Here is an 18,739-nt window from a genome sequence, read left to right on the forward strand (position 1 = left end):
TGGAATTTTGATTGTTCACCCCTATTTTTCAAATATGCTTTTGGCACCATTTTTGGCTTGGTTTGTCCAATTCTTTGTTCAAGACAAGAAAGACCTGGAATGCTTTTGTTTGGTAAGTCATTTTTAAAGGAACTATCTGATGACAATAGGGCTGGAGATAGGGCTCAATAAAAGAGAGTTTCACACAGATGACATCCTGGGCTCAATCACAGTACTGGAATTAAAAATCAAGCAAAAAGCATTTTAACTATATGAACACAATATCTGACATTTAAGGTTGCAGAGGCAAATGCCAATTCTGAGGAGTGCTATCTTCTAGTGCTCCAAAATGTTTGGAAAGGTATCTCTATGAAAAGATATCTCATGGCATTCATAGGAAGCTGTTTATCAATTATGTTTCCCACTCACTCTGCAAAGTGACATTTACAGAGCAGGGAAGGTGGGCTTTGAGGCATGAGCTTCTTGATTATTGAAGCTTTCCACGACTAGCAGATGTAAGCTTATCTACCTCATCCTTTGCTGGGGTGGCATGGTGAAGCAGAAATCCTCACCTAACTGCAGTCATTTTTAAAAATAAAGCTACAGTCATTCTGTTCTCTGCCATGATCTCAGCTAACTCACATAATTTATCATTAAATTGAAACTTCTACAAATGTGCTAAAAAATTTTCTATGTGCAACCATGCTCACAAGACACCATAACGTTCAGCAAAAGCTTATCTTGTTCTTGTAACTTCTGTTTGCCACCTTATAAATAAGCTCTGTACTCAACATCTCAGACTTTGGAGATTACTCTTCTGGGGCCCACTAAGGTTAATAAAATTTTCTTTCTTCTTTCATGCTTTGGGGATACTGTTGATTCAATTTTTCCTGCAACAGTGAAAGACTCCCCATTAACCCATCTGGATGGTGATTTGTCTGCTTCAACTATTGCTGAAGGTATCCTATTAGCCCACCTAGGTGCTGGTTTCTCTGCTTCAGCCTTTGCCAGGGTGGCACTGGGAATATCCCATGGGCCTGACAGCCACCAATCAAGTAGTAGGTCCTCATGGCAACCCACTTGGGTTTTTCCACATCCTTGGTGAGAAGACATGGTAGTAACATAGTAGTACAGGAGAAATTGTGGGTAGCACTGATACTTGTAAGAAAGCCAGAACTGATTTTGCCATTTCTATTTTATGTATCATGATGCCACAACCTCCCCCTCTCATATGCTTTCCTGGCTAAAGTCCCCCTATCTACTTGGTATCCTAACCACAGCCTTGCCCTATCACTTCTATAGGTTCTGTAGGAAGGGATGCTTGTTGTAAAAGCCTAGGGCTTCTGTGGAACTAGCAGTAGCAGACCAGATCTGCACGCATTTGCACAGAGTCCCCTATTCTCACAGAGAGTTGCGAGAACACTAATGTAATTGCAATGGATCCAAGTCTCTGAGGATAAATTAGTCTCAGCCTTCTTAAACCAGTCCCAACTTCCTGGAATGCTTTTTCCTCAGATCTCCAATCTTAATAGCACTGACAGCTTTTTGTCCAGCTGTATGACACTATCTTTTCTTCAATACTCAGCACCTCAGAATGAGATGTCCATGAGAGGGTCCATGTGTGTGTCTCCATAATAGCATAATAAAGATGCCCATTCTCAAGGGCATCAAGGTGAGGTTCATACACAGGCCTTCAGCAGCTCTTCCTCAAACTGCTCCATTTCGGATGCAACTTGAGACCATACCCACTGAAATAAATAAGACACACATGTGTAAATATCATACTATCTCAGTATGAGAAGCTGAAACAATGTGTGTATGTGTATGAATATATTTTTTAAAAGCTCCATTTATTCCTTTAATGACAAAAGCACACTGGTTTTGCCCATATAGTTAAGGGTCTACAGGAAGTATCATTTTAAAAAAATGGCTACCATTATATTGGCCAGGCTTGTCTTAAATGACTGATCCTCCTGCCTCGGCCCCCAGAGTAATAGAGACTACAGCTGTATTCCACAGCACCCTGCTATGAAGGAAGCCCATTGGAGCTAAAGGGAAAGCTGCATTGATAAAGGTTAGGGCTTTTTAAAAACACTTGCCCAGAAAAAACATGTTATGTCCCTTTATCATTAACAAATTAACTGTTAGTGACTGGGAAAGCATGGTGGGCATGCAAAAGGAAATGTGCGCCTACAATCTCCAGCAGTTGGGTGGCAGGTGTATAGCTGTGAGTTTAAGGCCAGTGTGAAGTACACAGGGAAACCCTGTCTCAAAAAGAGACACACAGACACACAAAGTGATGAGGTTGTGTGTATACTGAGACCCCTTGTGCATATTTCTAGCCCAAGTTTACCTGCTGCAGTGGCTACCCAGAGCACAGATGAAAAGTCAGCATGAACATACATCATCCAGACATTCTCTTCCAGGCAGTCTAGACTGATGTCTGGTGGAGAACTGCACATTTGAATACTTTCCCTGCCATGGAAACCAGGCCTGTGATGTCATCACCATCCAGAGGTCACATTTGGAATCTGTGAGTTGGAGCCTCTGAGGGTCAACTTCAGGCCTCGTTTAGTGGAAGAGAGCAGGGAGAATGCAAGGAAGCCTTCCTTACCCATATCCTCATCAATTAGCCACCTCCTGTGGAGCACACCTGTAGGTGGGCACATCAGCAGTGAGCATAACGGGGCAAATGAATCCCAAACTCTGAGATTGGACAAAGCCAAGATTAAGCCATAGTTTGTGCAACTCTTGATCCTATGTATACCAAAGTTAGAGAGTACAGAGCTGGATAGATTAGGCTCAGAGGATGACTCCTTGGAGGTGGGCCTGAAGACTAAATGAGATTTAAACATGTACAGAGGAAAGATATTTCAACTGGGAAGAAATAAAAACATTTTCTTGGCTTTGTTCTGCCCATATGTACATCCACAGAATTGTTTTCCAGGTATGGTGGTACATGGCCATAGTTCCAGCACTTAGAGGAGGCCGAGGTAGGAAGGTCACCATGAGTTCTAAGGCCAGCCTGAGCTTCATATGGTAGTGAGTTCAAGACCAGCCTGAACTGCACAGTGAGACCTTGTCTCAAAAGCAAATTAAAGGGGTTGGGGATTTATCTCAGCGGCATAAGCACCTGCCTTGCAAGCAGGTGGTCGTGAGTTCAATCCCCGGTACCAATAAAAAAGAAAAAAAAAAAAAAAAGCAAATTAAAGAACTGATGTTTCAAAAAGAACAGATAAAGGGGCCTATTTAAGGTCACAAGGTAGTAGTTGTGCTCAACAGTAGGGCTTCATGTTGTTATTTTTTTTTTTTTCCTTTTTGAGACAAGGTTTCACTACACAGTTCAGACAGGCCTTAAACTAACTTTGTAACCCAAGCTGACCTCAAACTTGTGGCGCTGAGATACACTGCTTATTTGGGGGCTCCATATTTGTAGATGACAATAATGGGAAGATAAGCTCAGACTCTGGGAATGATGTTCAATATGTCCAAGGCAAAATGAGGGTCTCCAATGATTTTACAAATAGGAATGATAGAATTATTTTAACATGAAATTCAAAACACATCCATGACAAAATGACAACTTAATCATTTCACTCTCCAGTTACAAAAAGGCAAACAATTAGGCTGGGGATATAGATCAGTGGTAGAGTCTGCCTCACATGTCTGAGGCCCTGGGTTCAATCTTAGCATCACAAATCAACCAAAACAGATACCACCCCCTCTGAAAAATTAACAACAGAAAAACAAAACAAAACATGACTAAAGAAAATCTGACCTATAAAGTGATGGTTTGGAGGGCTGCTTAGTGGCATAAGTGCCTGCCTGGCAAGTATGAGGTCTTGAGTTCGACCCCTGATACCAAAAAAGTGATAGTTTGGAGTGGGGATCTTCTGAATTCTGCCCAAATGGTTTTAAAAAGGGAACCCATACAAAGATCATTTATTTTTAGAAATCACATGATACAAAATTAAAAATCCAGAATCCACTTTAGTTTTCTTGTGTCATATGAAAGACAACCTCATGGAACAGTTTATCTTTCAAAGCTACAAGAAGCTTACCACGTCCTCAGACAGGCAAACAACAAACCCAACACTTTGTTCTAACAAATGTGTTTACCCAACCAGAACAGGGAGGCCTGCTCCAGCATCACATTTAACCCAGCCCAAATCAGGCTTGCTGAGGCAAAGGCTCTCTCACTGAGGATACCAGTCCTGGTAGGCTTCTCCTTCGACGAGCAGCAAGCTCAATCTTCTGAACTAGGCTCACGTCCCAGGGATGGGTCACAAAGCTCATGACGGTGCCTGGCACATCACTTCCCACACGGCCCACCCTCCCTGCTCTGTGGATATAATCCTGCAGTGTGAGGGGAAAATCATAATTGACAACCAGCTCCACATGGGTGCTGTCCAGGCCCCGAGAAGCTATGTCTGTGCAGAGAAGTATGTCTTGGGAGCCCTTCTGAAAACGCTGAAAGATACCTGCCCTCATTGAAGCTGGCATTTCCCCCTGTAGCCTTAAGTGTTGAATTTTATGGTCATCTAAAATATATCCCAGCCAATTGACAGTGCTGGAGCTGTTACAAAACACTAGGATAGTTCCAGAGGGTCCAGACTTGTCTTTGTTATGCTGCTTGAGGATATGTACCAACTCTGTCACTTTGTCTGCGCCTTTCAGCCTCATAAATGTCTGTCTGACATGAGGCATGATACAGTGAAGCTTAGTGCTGGTGATGGTGGTTACAGAGTCTGGGTTGGTGACTTTATGCAGCAACGGTCCTACACCTTCAGGAAAGGTGGCTCCCACCAGCACTAACTGAGCTTTGGGACTGAAAAAGTCATCTAAGTCAGCTGGGCCTTCAGCTATATGGCTCTTTCCCAAGATGTAGTCCACTAGTTCTAGAAAGCTTTCATCCAACAGTGTGTCTGCCTCATCCAACACCATGAAGGAGAGCTGTTCCAGCCTGACCAGTTGACCTTTCAAGGCCTTCCACAGAGCTCCTGGAGTGGCGATTAACACATCTGCTGACGGCTGTTTCAACAGCTGCATCCTGATCTTCCGCATACCATGGCCTCCCCCTAGCTCCCGCACCTGCAGGCCCAAATTGTTACCCAACGGCTGGGCCACAGCCTGTACCTGCTCGGCTAATTCTCGCGAAGGTACAAGGACCAGTCCTCGGGGTGTGGGGATACTGTGTGAGTCCAGGAATGGATGGCGCATGAGCCGTTGGAGCAGTGGTAATAGATAGCCGAGAGTCTTGCCACTGCCTGTTTCCGCCGCGCAAAGGACATGGCGGCCGCGAAGCAGTGGGGGGATTGTGCTTGACTGTACAGTTGTGGGCCAAACTATTTCGGGTATAGCCTCGTGTAGTGCATGCAGCAGACGGGGATCCAGACCTAGGTCTTCAAAGCTGCACCCAGACGAGAAGTTCCGCAAAGCTGGCGGCTCGTGTTGCGCAGGTTCGATGGAGAAATGATCCCGACGCGAGCATCGGTGCCTCCAGCCACGTGAGGCGAGCGGCGCACATTCCCAACGGCCCAGCGTGAGGCGTGCGGGTTGGTTCAACTCTGGCCTCCGCGCCGAGATTAGCAGTGGTCCAGGTCTCACAAGCACTGGTCGCGGGGGCCTCCGACACCTGCTCTGTAGCTGTTCATGCCGCCGCTGTAGGGCTCGCGGAATGCGCACTACTGGCAGGGGTTCGTCGGGATTGCCCAATGCCAGCTTCCGTCTAGGCACCAGAAGTAACCGGGAGGCGAAAAGCCGAAACTTCAACACAAGAGCCATGTTACTAATGCTGGAGAGTCGCGCTCCAGTGACGTCACATATGCGCCACAGCTGCTTGTACGGAAGCTGGAGCGGCTCAGTGCGGCGTGTGGAGCGGCAGAATCGTCGAGGAGGAGAGAAAATCTATACAACTAAGAGGCCGCGAGGTCTGTAGGTTTAGATAGGTGACGGCGACATCAAGACCCAGGCCAATCTTGAAGATAGGGGTGCGGTGGAGGCAGGAACGGGGCTTGGCAATACGAGGCGACAGTAGGCCCTGGCCCAGTGGATCAGGTAGGTGTGCGACTGGCTGCTTACGACTGGGTTCCTAGTCCCTACGATTCTCCTTTGTCGTTGTTTGCCTCTACAATAGTCTGTTTAGTGTCAGTCTCCCCCTGTGAACTCTGAGGTTGCGGGTGCAGCGATGTTTTCCCAAGGACTGGTAATACATATTTACTGAGAGTCTAAATGAATGATAGAAGCTAAGGATTGAAACAAGGGGCTAATCTTGTAAATCTGGGCTCAGTACCAGTGCAAGGTGCTAGCTTTAGTTTACTCCCTGGCTGAACTAGGAAGTAAGATTCTTAGGCTTTCTTTTAAGCGATGTCATCGCTTCTTTACTCTTTTCCCCCCTACGCTAGTTTCGCTCTCTGCTTCTCATCAGAATCCACCATTCTTGCAGCCCGCTTGTCTTCAGTGGTTTTCAGATACCAAAATTGCTGAAGAGTAGTAAGGCATCACAGTGCTCAGTAAGGGTTCTGTTACATTTATGAAATGATAGGATATGTGGCTTATTTCACATGGCCCTTATGAAGCACAATATTTTATTTGAATTCAGATGTTTCAAATTATAGAAAACAAGCAGAAAGAACTACACAATTCATACTTTTTGAACAGATCTGAAAAACAAATGTCAGATCTTTTCTGTAGTCTGAGTGCCTGGGGTGGAAGATAAGGTAAATGTTTTGGACTGATTACATGGAAGGCTTTTAACATCTGGAGAAAGTGCTTTATTTTCATCTAATACAGTTGACTCTCCCTGTCCACATCTGGGCATCTATGGTTTCACTCAATAGTGGATTGAAAATATTTAGCTGAGGGTATAGTTCCGTAGTTGAGTACTTGATTAGCATGTGCAAGGACCTGAATTTGAACCCCAGCACTACAAAGGAAAAAAAAATGTGAGTTCTGAATATGTACACTTTTTTTCTTGTTCTAATTCCCTAACAATACAGTATAAGAACTATTTATATAACATTTACATTGAATTAGGTATTGTAAGTCATTTAGATTTGATTCAAAATATGGCATATGGGTGAATATATGGAGGTTGCGTGCTGTTTTATACTAAGAGACTTGAATAGCCTCTGATTTTAGTATCTGCGGGGTTCCTGGAACCAATCCTCAGTTACATACAGATGACTGTACCATTAAAAAGATTAAAACTTTTACAATTCCAAATACCATTGTGACACACAAATAGAATTTGTTTTTGGAGAGTTACCAGTTAAACCAGAAGAGGAGAGAGTTTTGTGTAGTGATGAGCGAATAGAGAGTCATAGAGTAGTGGTTCTAAAGTGAGGATTTTCTTCTCCCTTCCACATTTCAAAATGACTGGAGACATTTTTAAGTTGTCTCATCTGGGGAAAAACTACTGATATCTAGTTTGTGGAGACCAGGGATGCTACTCAACATTATACAATGCTCAGGACAGCCTTTGAACAACAAAGGATAATCTGGCTTCAAACACCAGTACAGACATTCCTTGTTAAAGACCTGCCTGTTTAATAACTGGATTTATAACTGAGGTACACTGTTCAGACTTATAACCACTAGTTGGTCTTATAACCTTTTCTTTGTTTTGTTTTTTGGTACTGTTCTTTACATCTTGTTGATAGAGTCTCAATGTCTTTTTTTTTTTTTTTTTTTGGTATAGAACACCTTTTTTTTTTTTTTTTTTAGTGCCCTGGATTGAACTCATGACTTTGGGCTTGCCAGGCAGGCACTTAAGCCACTGAGCTAAATCCCCAGCCCCAATAGTACACGTTTTTATACCATAACTGTAATTTTTGCTAGTTATACTCTATAATAGTATAGTTTTGTGTTCTGTTTTACATTACAGTTCTTCATGTAAGAGGTAAATAAAAACAGTCATCAAGCTAGAGTTTCCTCTGACCATTTCTTGGCCCTGAATCTTGTTTTGTGTTTGTGTAGTTTTTTGTTTTTGTTTTTTCCCTTTTTGAGACAGGGTTTCACTATGTAGTTTAGGCTGTCCTTTGTAGCTACTCACTTTGTAGCTCAGGTTGGCCTTGAGCTCACAGTGGTCCTCCTGTCTCAGCATCCCAGGTTCTGGGATTATAGGTGTGCACCACCATCCCGATGGTTAAATTTTGTAATTTATGTACTATGTACATTTACATACTATGTAATTTACATACTATGTAGCGACCAATTCATTTAATGACTGATTGCTGGACCTAAACTTGGTCACTAAACAAGGAGTGTCTTAGTGCATTGTTGAGAAACCTGAATAGAAGATGAAGGTGGAAGAGAGGCTGAGGTTCCTGCATGTGCTGTCTTTTTTTTACACAGGCATGTTTTCTAAACTCTTGCATTGGCCCTGCCTGGTACTTAGAATCTGTGACCATTGCTCGTCATATCCTTGGGATTAAGCACTGTGAGATTCCCTAGAAGGAGTGAATCAAGAAGGTAAAGCTGGAGAAGATATGTTTAGAAAGAGCAGATATCATGTGTTTGGGGAATATGCCAAGTGAACAACAGATGAGGTGGACTGTGGGTTATGCCATTCCAGAAGGCAGAGCAAGAGCCCATAAGTTACAGTGATGCAGATTCTGAAATTAATATAAAGAATTACTACAGCAATTAAAATCACCCAGATATGTCTTGAGAGTGTTGAATTTTCTGTCATTGAAAAGTTCAGTAAAGGCTGAATGACCACTAGTCAGTAATATGATAGAGGGTTGTTGATGTAAAAGGGTACCAAGCCAAGTATGGTAGGTTAACCTGTAACCTTAGCACTTGGGAGGCTGAGGCAGGAGAATTATGAGTTCATGGCCATCCTGACCTACATAGCAAGACCTTGTCTCAAAAACAACGAAAAAAGGTTACTCTAAGATAGTATGATTCTATGCTACTTTTATTATTAAGTTCATTCCAAGAACTTAGTGTTCCTTATTCCTTTTTTAAATAGTTCCTTAAATACCTGACCTTATAGTTTTCATCCATCTAAATGTATCATTATTTTTCAGATATATAAAGCAAAAATTGCTTTGCACTGATCTAGAACAGATACACTGAAGGGCTAATCAGAAAAGAATAATAATACATAGGTATGCATGTACGTTTGGGTTTTGTTCAAATATTTGGAGCAAGGTTTAACATACAGCTGCTTTCTTATTATGCTCCAGGACTTATGAATCTCATAGAAATTGGAGCTCATTTGAACCTGCCTGTACCCATTACCCCTCATTTGTTATCATATCATCAGACATTGCCTATGGTCTTTCTCCCTGTTTATGACACATGTTGAGTAACCTCTAATTGTCGTTGAGACGCATGGTTTATCATTGGCACTTTAGAAGCTGGAAAAGTTTACCTATTGCAAAAAGAAAAAAAAAGAAAGAGAGCTCCTGGAAGCTTGGTATGTTTTTTGATTTCAGGTAATAATGATACAGTTGCCCATCCATTCATTCATTCAACAAATGTTTTCTAACTGAGCATGGTGGCACATACCTGTAATCCCTAGTACTAGGGAGGCTGAGGCAGAAGGATCGCCACAAGTTCAAGGGCAGCCTGGGTTCCATAATGAATTTAAGGCCAACCTGGACTACGTTGCAAGAGCCTGTGCCCAAAAAGAAAAACAGTTTTTTGTTCTGAGTACCATACATTGTTAGACATGATTAAAATAGCAAAGAAAACTGGTAGAATCCCTGTTCTTGTGTATTGGTTTAGGGAAAGGCCCAGAAATGCCAACACTTTCCCTTCCCCTGATGCCACTGTCCCAGGATTGAACCCAAGTCTAGGCAAGTGTTCTACCATTGAGCTACACCCCTGTCTCTGGGAATTGGTATTTTTTTGAAACTTCTCTACTTCAGTGCAATGTGTAGTTAGGCTTAAGAATCATAGTTATAAATTAAGCACTTTGAGTATTAAAGGCATTACAAAAATTAAAAGTGATAGCCTGGCATAGTGATGCACTGCTGTAATCCCAGCACTTGGGAGGCTGAGGCAAAAGGATTGCTGTGAGTTTGAGGCCAACCAGGGCAACATAGAGAGTTCAAGACCAGCCTGAACCACAAACAGTCTGTCTCAAAAAACAAAAACAAACAAAAAACAACTGAAGAGGGAAGTCACTTTGTCATTGTGCTGTTATAAGGACAGGTAAGTATCTAGTAAATTGAGCAACATTGAGTCAGAGAAGTTTTGGCAGAGATAAAAGCTGGGCTGGAGTAGGCTGAGGAGTGAAAAGCAAGTGGGGGTACTATTTGTAACCAAGCAGAGTGTACTTGGGTAGCTTTGTGACCTTTTAGAGGAGACATTTAGTTAGAATAAATAAATTAAAGTTTTGGTTTTCTTTTTTGTTGCTATTGGCTGTCCAGAGTATACCTAGGATGTGACCACTTTTTACCACCTTTATTACAGCTCCCTGGTCTAAGTCATTGTCGCCTCTCACTGCCTTCTAACTGGTCTCCCTGCATCTACCCTTGTTACCCATAATCTGAAGTTAATACAACAGTCAGTCTATTGTGTGAAACCTGAGTCTGCTCTTGCTTCCCCTCTGCTTACAACACTTTTCTGGCTCATGCAGAAGCACCAAAGTGTTTTGAGTGTTCTCTAAGTCCCTGTGTTACATGACCACTCTCTCATCTTTCTACTGCTGTTACATTGGATATCTATTGCTCTGTCTTCTATTACTCTCTCTTCTCCTTTCTGTGGTGTAGCTTCCTTGCATATCAGCTTCTTTGCTGTTCCTCCGGTACTCCAAATAAACTCCTACCTTAGGGCCTTTGCACTGGCTATTGCTTCTGCTATGCATTCTTTCACTAATGCTCCTTTGTAATTCAAATCTTTGCTTAAGTTGTCTTCTGGGGCTGAGGGTACAGTCCTGTGGTAGAGCATGTGTTTAGAATGCATGAAGTTCTGGGTGTCTCTGTCTGTCTGTCTGTCTGTCTCTCAGACACACATACACACCAAACTTATCATTGAACCTGCCTTACTTCTCTACTTAAGATTGCAACCCAGCTAGGCAAAGTTTTCCAAACATACTATATAATTACTTATTTTTATCTTTTTGTCTGTGTTCCTTCACTAGATTGAAAGCTCTGCTGAGCAGGATTCTTTTTTTTTTCTATTTTGTTCTATAATGTATCCCTAGTAGCAGGCACATAGAGGCCTTTAGTGGATATGGCTACACAAATGACTGACCATGTGCACTTTTTATGATCAGAATAAAGAAAAGCAAATGAGCACTGAGTGGAAGGAAGAATGCCTGCCTCCCATGGACGACAAAAAGGACTTTCTCCTCTTAAATGTCTGACCCAAGTTTTCTCTTTCTTCAGACATAGCAGAGGAGGAATGATCCTGAATAACCTTTCTCTGTGCTACCAGAACAAGCTCATCTTAGCCCCTATGGTTCGGGTTGGGACTCTCCCAATGCGGCTGCTGGCCCTGGATTATGGAGCAGACATTGTTTACTGTGAGGTAAGGACCGCTGCTTTTCTGGGAGAGCTCTCCCACAACTGCAGCCTCCCTGATGGGTGCAGGGGTGGTCAGGAGATGGGAAGCTAAGGGGATGAATATGCATGACACTGAGTTCTTTAGGATCTGCTGAGGACCAGCAGCCAGGGGTATGCAGATGTGTTCTGGCTCATGCTGGACCAGGTGGGTAGATGAGCATCCTGTTGACCATTACCCTCTCCCCTAGAAATGTACATCTGTGCATAAACTCAGAGCTTAGAAAGAAGAGGAAAAGGACCAGATTCAATCTTCACTTCTTTAAGTTAGATGAGGTTGATTTTGGTAACCATAAGATTTTTTGATGGTGGAAACTAGTAGGTGTACTCACCCATTGCTCTGGAGAGTATTAGGTCTTTATTCCCAAGTTTGGAAAGATCTGTAAGAAAAAACAGAATTATAGGAATCCCTGATACTGGATAGTGAAGGAGTGTGAGCAGTAGCTTTCATTTGAGCTTGCAGCAGAATTAGCTGGGGAGCTTCCCTCAAACCCCAATTTTAATATGTTTCCCTAGTGAGTATGAGAAGTTGAAAAACCTACCATGCGGCTTTTAATATTGCCATCTTTTTTTCCCTTTCCCCCCCTTTTTTTATAGTATAGGGAAATCAAACCCAGGCTCTTGAGCATTCAGGCAAACGCTCTACCATTGAGGAGTACCCCACCAACCCTGGTATTTTCATCTTAAAAGCCACTAGGGCTGAAGCAGAAGCAAGGGGATCACTGTGAGTTTGAGGCCAGCCTGGGCTACATAGTGTAAGACCCTATCTCACACAAAACCAAAAAAGCCACTAAGGGTGGTAGTGGAACAGAGAGGTGACTGTGCCTGTAAAAGGGCAACTTGAGAACTCCTTGTGATGGAACTGTTCTGTGCCTTAGGTATATCAGTGTCACGATACTGGTTGAGATAATGTGTTACAGTGTTATAAGATGCTGCCTATTATTTCCATGGAGGCTGGGAAGTTTGTCTGGCAGCTGGCTGTCCAAAGTGATGCTAGTTTCCGCCTTATGGGAAGAAGAGCCAGGAAGCCTGGCAGGTGATATGTCCCTGGCTGGAGATTGGCTTGCTAGTGCCCACAACAGGGTGGGGTGGAGCTTTCTAGGGTGGCAGCAAAGTAAGTGAAGGTAGGGAGGGAATGTGTGGTCTCCAAAGGTTTAAGAAGCAGAAAAAGAGATTGACTTAATTTCTCTTTCCTCCTCCTTTTCTTCCCCTTCCCTCCCCTCTCCTCCTCCCTCTGCTCTGCTCCTTTCCTTTCCTTCCTTTCTTTTTTTTTTTCTTTATGTGTTTTTGGGAATTTACCTCCCCAGCACAGAAAAGCAGGTTTGTGAGTTCAAAGTTACAGAGATCCAAGTCCTAATTCTTAAGTAGTTTATAAAGAAAATTAAGAGCTGTTGGGTCGGACACTTAGAACATCACATGGCTGGGAGGAACCTGTTGTCTGGAGCAAGAACACAAGAGCATTATTCATCCTATCCAGCCTCTAGGTGTTCTTCTGAGGGTTAGGTATAGTTTCTCCCAACTAGCACGGTTCTTGATCTGCAGATTTTGAATTTGGAAAGGGAATGGGAGGAAGAATTGAGAAATCCTTGGCTTATAGCCTGTGGACTAGAGGTGAAAATGATCAAATCCTAGAGAATTTAGACAGTTGCTACCTTACTTGGCCTATGGTTACACTCCCCCAATAGTAACAGCGAACTACACACTAATTCCTCATCCACTTAGTTCCTGTTTACCAATAGGGTCCTGCAGGATGACTCAGACTTCAAGTGAAGCTCCCAGCTTCTTCCCTGCTGTCCAGTTTCATCTCTGTCCAGCTGCACTCTCCATGGTCACAAGGCTCAGGGTAAATGGTGTCCCTGCCCTCTCTATTTGTGCTTTGTATACTGTGTTCCCTGAATGCTTACCCTGATGTTCCTTTTGCCCTAATCCTTTGCCTTTACTAAAGTGAGACTCAGTCCATTGAGTGCTGATGGTTCATTTTTGCCCATGCCATGGCCGTCCTGCTGGTTCCACCTGTTAGATCAGGTGGTGGTAAAAGGTTTAGAACTTTAGAACTTGAGAACTTTAGAACTGTCAGCAAACCTTTTCAGAGTCAGGGTTCTAGGGTTTGCTAAAAGTGAGGTGTAGGTGGTCATGCCTACATTATCATTTACCTCCTTGGCCTTTGCTTTTCCTGAGACCTCAGAAAGTGGTTTTTGTTTTTGTTCTTTCCTAGAAAGATGTGTAGTGCAACACTGCGATAGAAGAGAACAATGTTTCTCACAGTACAGAGCCTGCTCTAGACAGTCATGCTTTTGTGACAGCCATTGACATCAGGGCTGCGGTGAGAGCAGAGCTGCCACAGGATGCAGAACTGTGCTGTGAGGCTTCGGCCTCCCATCAGCTTATTCCTTGAGCATTCTGAGGGTTGTATTCAAGCCCTTTAAAAGTTGAAGGCCCAGGATTTATGTGGTGACTTCAATATGTGGCCCTTCTAATTGGCCAAAGCTTGGTTTTCCTACTAAAAGTGACCAGTCTTTTATTCCAGTAAAGCTTATTCCTCAAGTTTGGAACATAGGAAATACTGAACACTTTAGAATTGTTTGAGATGCTCCATTTAGAGAGTTCAGATGGCTTAGGAACAAATATAGGAGTCAGTGTGGGAATCCCTTCTAGGCAGTCCTAGCCCCTGGGAGAGCAAGCAGTGTGGGCAGGAGGATAGAAGCCTGTTTGCCTTGCCTAGGTGACGGGACCACCTGAGAACTGGGTATGATATAGTGTAGTGTGGTGCCTGGTGCCCCCTGGTGGATCCAGAATTGCTCTGCAGACCAGTGTATTCTGATACCTGCTGCCTGAGTGTTCTTTCTGGTGAGTTCAGAGGTGGCATATCTCAGAGTTTTAAGTAGTCAGACCAGCCTACCTACCTGTATGGAACCTAGGGGTACACTAGGCATGCAGGCACTTCCTTAGTCCCACAATATCTGGAGGATATGCCTCTCAGCGGAAGTCAAAGGAGCGGTAATTCTTTGTCACTAGGGTTTGCTCTGTAAGTTGTCTACGTGTGCCCTAGAAATCATTTCTTTTCCTTTTTATAACAGCAGAACTTCAGTGGCCCCAACTGTGAGGGGATGTCTTCCTGTTAGACTTAAACCTTTTAATAAATAGGATCAAAGGAGAAGGTGGTATGTTCCAAAAAGGCCCAGAGCACCATAATAAGTGATTTTTTAAAAAAGTCTTTTTCCACCCAGGTGTGATGGTGTATCCCTATAATCTCAGCACTCAGAAGGCTGAGGCAAGAGAGTCACTATGAGTTTGAGGCCAACCTGGGCTACTTAAGTGAGTTCAAGGCCAGCCTGTACTACATAGTAAGACCTTGTCTCCAAAAAAAAAAAAGTATTTTTCTGGGCTGAAGGCTTAGGTCAGTGGCAAACTGCTTATTTAGCATATGCAAGGTGCACGACCTTGGGCTTAACCCCCGCCACTGTTACCACCACAATAAAAGTTTTGTTTGTGGTAAAATAAAAATATCCGTAACATATACCATCTTAATGATTTTAAAGTGTACATTCCCCATATTGTTAAGTATATTCACATTATTGTGAAGCAGGTATCTGGAACTTTTTCATCTCCCAAAACTAAAATTTTACCCATTAAACAGCAGCTTCTCATTTCCCCTCCCCTTGGCCCCTGGTAATGACCCATTTTCTGTTTCTATGAATTGGACAACTTTTGAATCTTCAATAATGGCACCATACATTATTTGTAATTTTGTGATAGGCTTATTTCATTTAGTAAATTCTAAAAGCTCACAGGTGTTGCAACATGTGGCAGGATTTTCTTCCTTTAAGACTGAATAATAGGGGGCTGGAGATTTAGCTCAGCGGCATAAGCGCCTGCCTTGCAAGCAGGCAGTCGTGAGTTCGATCCCCGGTACCGATAAAAAGGAAAAAGACAAAAAAAAAAAAAAAAAAAAAGACTGAATAATATTTCTTTGTGTGTGTACCACATTTCATTTATCTGTTCATCCATGGATAAGCGTTTGTGTTACTTCCTCTAATGATTTGTGAGCAGGGCTGCTATGCGCATGGATGTACAAATGTCTCCTTGAAATGCACCTCTCAGTTCTTTTGAATATGTATGCAAACTAATAGTTATTTATTTATTTATTTTGAGACAAGATCTCACTATATAGTTCATGCTGGCCTTGTACTTGCTATGTAGCCCAGGCTGGCCTCCAACTCATGAAGATCTTCCTGCCTCAGCCTCTTGAATGCTGGAATTACAGGCAGGTACCACCAACCTGACTTTATTTTTAATTTTCTGAGGAATGTCTGTATCTTTTCCTATAATGGGTATACCATCTTATAATTCCTAACAGTGTGCAAAGGTTTCAATTTCTTTGTATCCTCAACACTTATTTTGTCTCTCTGTAACAGTACTCACCCTACATGAGAGTTATGAGATGTATCTTATTGTGGTTTATTTCTCTGGTGATTAGTGATGTTGACTATATTTTCATATACTTGATGGCCTTTTATATGCTATCTTTGTGTAGAATGTATAGTTTTAAAAAAAATTTTAAAAGAAATAATTTCAGATTTACAGAAGTTGCAGAAATAAATAAGGGATATCCATATGCCCTTTATCCAGATTGACCTGCATTCAACATTTCACTTGATTTGTTTTATGATTTTTATGCTGTTCTTTCTTTATTATTTGAGAGTAAGTTTCATACATTGTGAAATCCCAATGTTTCCCTATTTATTTGTTTATTTATTTATTTTATTTTTTTGAGAGAAGGTCTCACTATGCACTTTAGGCTGGCCTTGAACTATGTAGCCCAGATTGGCCTTAAACTCACAGCAGTCCTCCTGTCCCAGCCTCCTGAGTGCTGTGGATTATAGGAGTGAGCCACCATGCCCTGTTTCATTCCCTTTATTGATATCTCCTAAGAATAAAGTCATTTTCTTATAAAACTACCACATAGCTACCAACTTCATGAATTTAACATAGATATGCATACCTTTTCTAATGTACCTTCCATATTCTAGTGTTGTCATTGACCCAGTTCATCTTACTATTTTGTTGTCTTTTTTGAGACAAGGTCTCACTATGTAGTATAAGCTATCCTTCAACATTCCATGTATGTATTCCAGGCTGGCCTTGAACTTTTGCATCTTCTTCCTCATTCTCCTAAGTGCTGGGGTTTCAGACATGCTCCACCATGCTAGACTTCATAACATTTTAAAATATGATTCAAATATATGTGTGCAATTTACCAACTTTAAGTGTGTTATTCAAGGGTTTTTAGTATATTTACAGTTTTTCATCCATCATTACAGTCAACTTTCAGGCATTTTCACCACATAAAAAAGAAACCTGGTTGCACATGGTGCTACATGTCTGTAATCCCATCTACTCAGAAGAGTAAGGCAGGCAGATCACAAATTCAAGGCCAGGCTAAGAACTCAGTAAACCTGTCGCAAAAAAGAAAAAAACAAAAAACAAACGGAAAAAAACGCTAAAAAACGAAAAACAGATAAGCAAAAAAAGAATGGATAGGCTAACACTGTAGCTCATTGCAGAGGCCCTGGATTTAGTTCCTAGTACCACAAAAAACAAACCAACTAAAAACACTCTCCTTTTGCTGGACGCATGCCTATAATCCCAGCACTCAGGGAGCTGAGGCAAGAGAATTGTCATGTGTTCAAGGCGAGCCTGAACTACATAGTTCAAGACCATCCTGAAGTACGTAAGTTTCTTGGATGGATGAATTAATGTTTTTTATCAAATTTGGGGAAATTTCTGCCTTCATTTTTTCAATCCTTCATATCTCTTCTTATCTCTTCCTATCTCTTGGGGAACTTCTACTATACTACATATATATTAATCATGTCCCATAGATCTCTAACGTTCTGTTTATTTTTCTTCATTTTTTCTTTCCAGTATATTTTTCTTTTTTCTGGAGGCCTCATAAGCAAATTTAATAGCTGAATTTATCTTTTCAGTCTAAAATGTGGCTGTCAGTTCCAAGGCCTGTCACCATCACCAGAAAGAACCCTTATAATGAGACTTGGCTGCCTGCAGGTGTCTGTGGTAGTTGCTAGAGGTGTGAATCACTTCTTGTGGGCTTTCAGATACCACTGACGAGACTGCAGAGAGTGTGAGTCACTGTTAGCCTATTCATTTTCAGAGATTTCATGGTTACCTGGCTGCATTGTTTCTGGGCCAATAGGGAGGCAGAACATCATGGTTATGAGGGTGTGTCAGAGGAACTCTGTTCATTTCTTGGCAGCCCAAGCAAGGAAAAAGAAATAGCTTCTTTTTGGTTTTTAATTTGGATAATCTCAATTGACTTAAATTTGCCAATTATTTTCTTCAGCCTGCTCAGATCTTCTGTTTGGTCCCTTTAGTGAATTTTTTTACTTCAATTATTATGCCTTTAAGCATCAGAATTTTTTTTCTGTTAATTGTTTTTTTTAAAATTTTATTTAAAGAAAGATAAAATGGGTAGAAATAATATGTTCAGAGAAAAAATAAACAGTAAGAAATCACTAGTTGATGTTTACATACTGCCTTTTCCAAATAGGTGTTCAAGATACAAAAGTTGAACATATAAAATGGGAATTCAAACAGTGAGACTGCAAACAGTTCTGTTCAACTATCCAACAAAAACTTAGTAATACAGTTGTCACTCCTATACACTTAAACATACATGCAGTTATCCATATCTTCATTTATGTTGAGATTAAACAAACTAAAGCAGGCTAAAATCATTCTGAACAAAGAATAATAGTATTGCTGGATTTCACATCATGACACTCCGGGATCAGCACTGGGTACTGTACTGTCTTTTTAAAAAAATTTTATTTAAAAAAGACTAAGCAAAACAGAAAGCAGGTAGAAATAATATATACTTTCTTTTTTTTTTTATCAAATTTTTTTTTTTTGGTCTTTTTCCTTTTTATTGGTACCAGGAATCGAACTCATGACTGCCTGCTTGCAAGGCAGGCGCATATGCCACTGAGCTAAATCCCCAGCCCCTATACTTTCAAAGAAAAAAATAAACAGTAAGAAGTCACCAGTTGATGATTACAGATTGTCCTCTTCCAAATAGTTATTCAAGATACTAAAGTAGAGCATATAAAGTAGAAATTGAAACAGTGAGACAGCAACAAGTTCTGTTCAACTAAGCAACAAAAACTTAGAAATATGGTTTTCAATCCTATACACTTAAACATACATGCAATTATCCATGTCTTCAA

The 18,739-nt window shown here is 41.7% G+C and overlaps 2 protein-coding genes across 10 annotated transcripts in view; one reads left to right on the forward strand and one right to left on the reverse strand.

The window, feature by feature from the left end:
• Positions 1 to 3,904: 3,904 nt before the first annotated feature.
• Ddx28 (DEAD-box helicase 28) lies at positions 3,905 to 5,786 on the reverse strand. Its single transcript, XM_003472003.5, has one exon. The coding sequence runs from the start codon at positions 5,761 to 5,763 to the stop codon at positions 4,150 to 4,152; it is 1,614 nt and encodes a 537-aa protein (XP_003472051.1). The 5' UTR covers positions 5,764 to 5,786; the 3' UTR covers positions 3,905 to 4,149.
• A 15-nt stretch (positions 5,787 to 5,801) lies between these two features.
• The window catches only part of Dus2 (dihydrouridine synthase 2), a 50,981-nt gene continuing 38,043 nt past the window's right edge, over positions 5,802 to 18,739 (forward strand). For 2 of the 9 annotated variants that reach the window (XM_013154936.3, XM_063247554.1), the window contains exon 1: positions 5,805 to 6,036. Coding sequence is in view for 6 of the 9 variants with exons in the window: in XM_063247552.1 (XP_063103622.1) it covers positions 11,338 to 11,463; positions 11,584 to 11,643 (186 nt within the window). In the remaining 3 variants the exon portion in view is untranslated. Of the gene's footprint in view, positions 6,037 to 11,317; positions 11,464 to 11,583; positions 11,644 to 13,234; positions 13,339 to 18,739 lie in introns of those variants that run through there. The other 7 variants (XM_063247552.1, XM_063247550.1, XM_063247551.1 and 4 more) reach the window with 7 other exon arrangements.

The sequence above is a fragment of the Cavia porcellus genome, unplaced genomic scaffold, assembly GCF_034190915.1.
Source record: "Cavia porcellus strain 051 isolate PalLab524CR breed Dunkin Hartley unplaced genomic scaffold, mCavPor4.1 scaffold_4, whole genome shotgun sequence".
Lineage (NCBI taxonomy): Eukaryota > Metazoa > Chordata > Mammalia > Rodentia > Caviidae > Cavia > Cavia porcellus.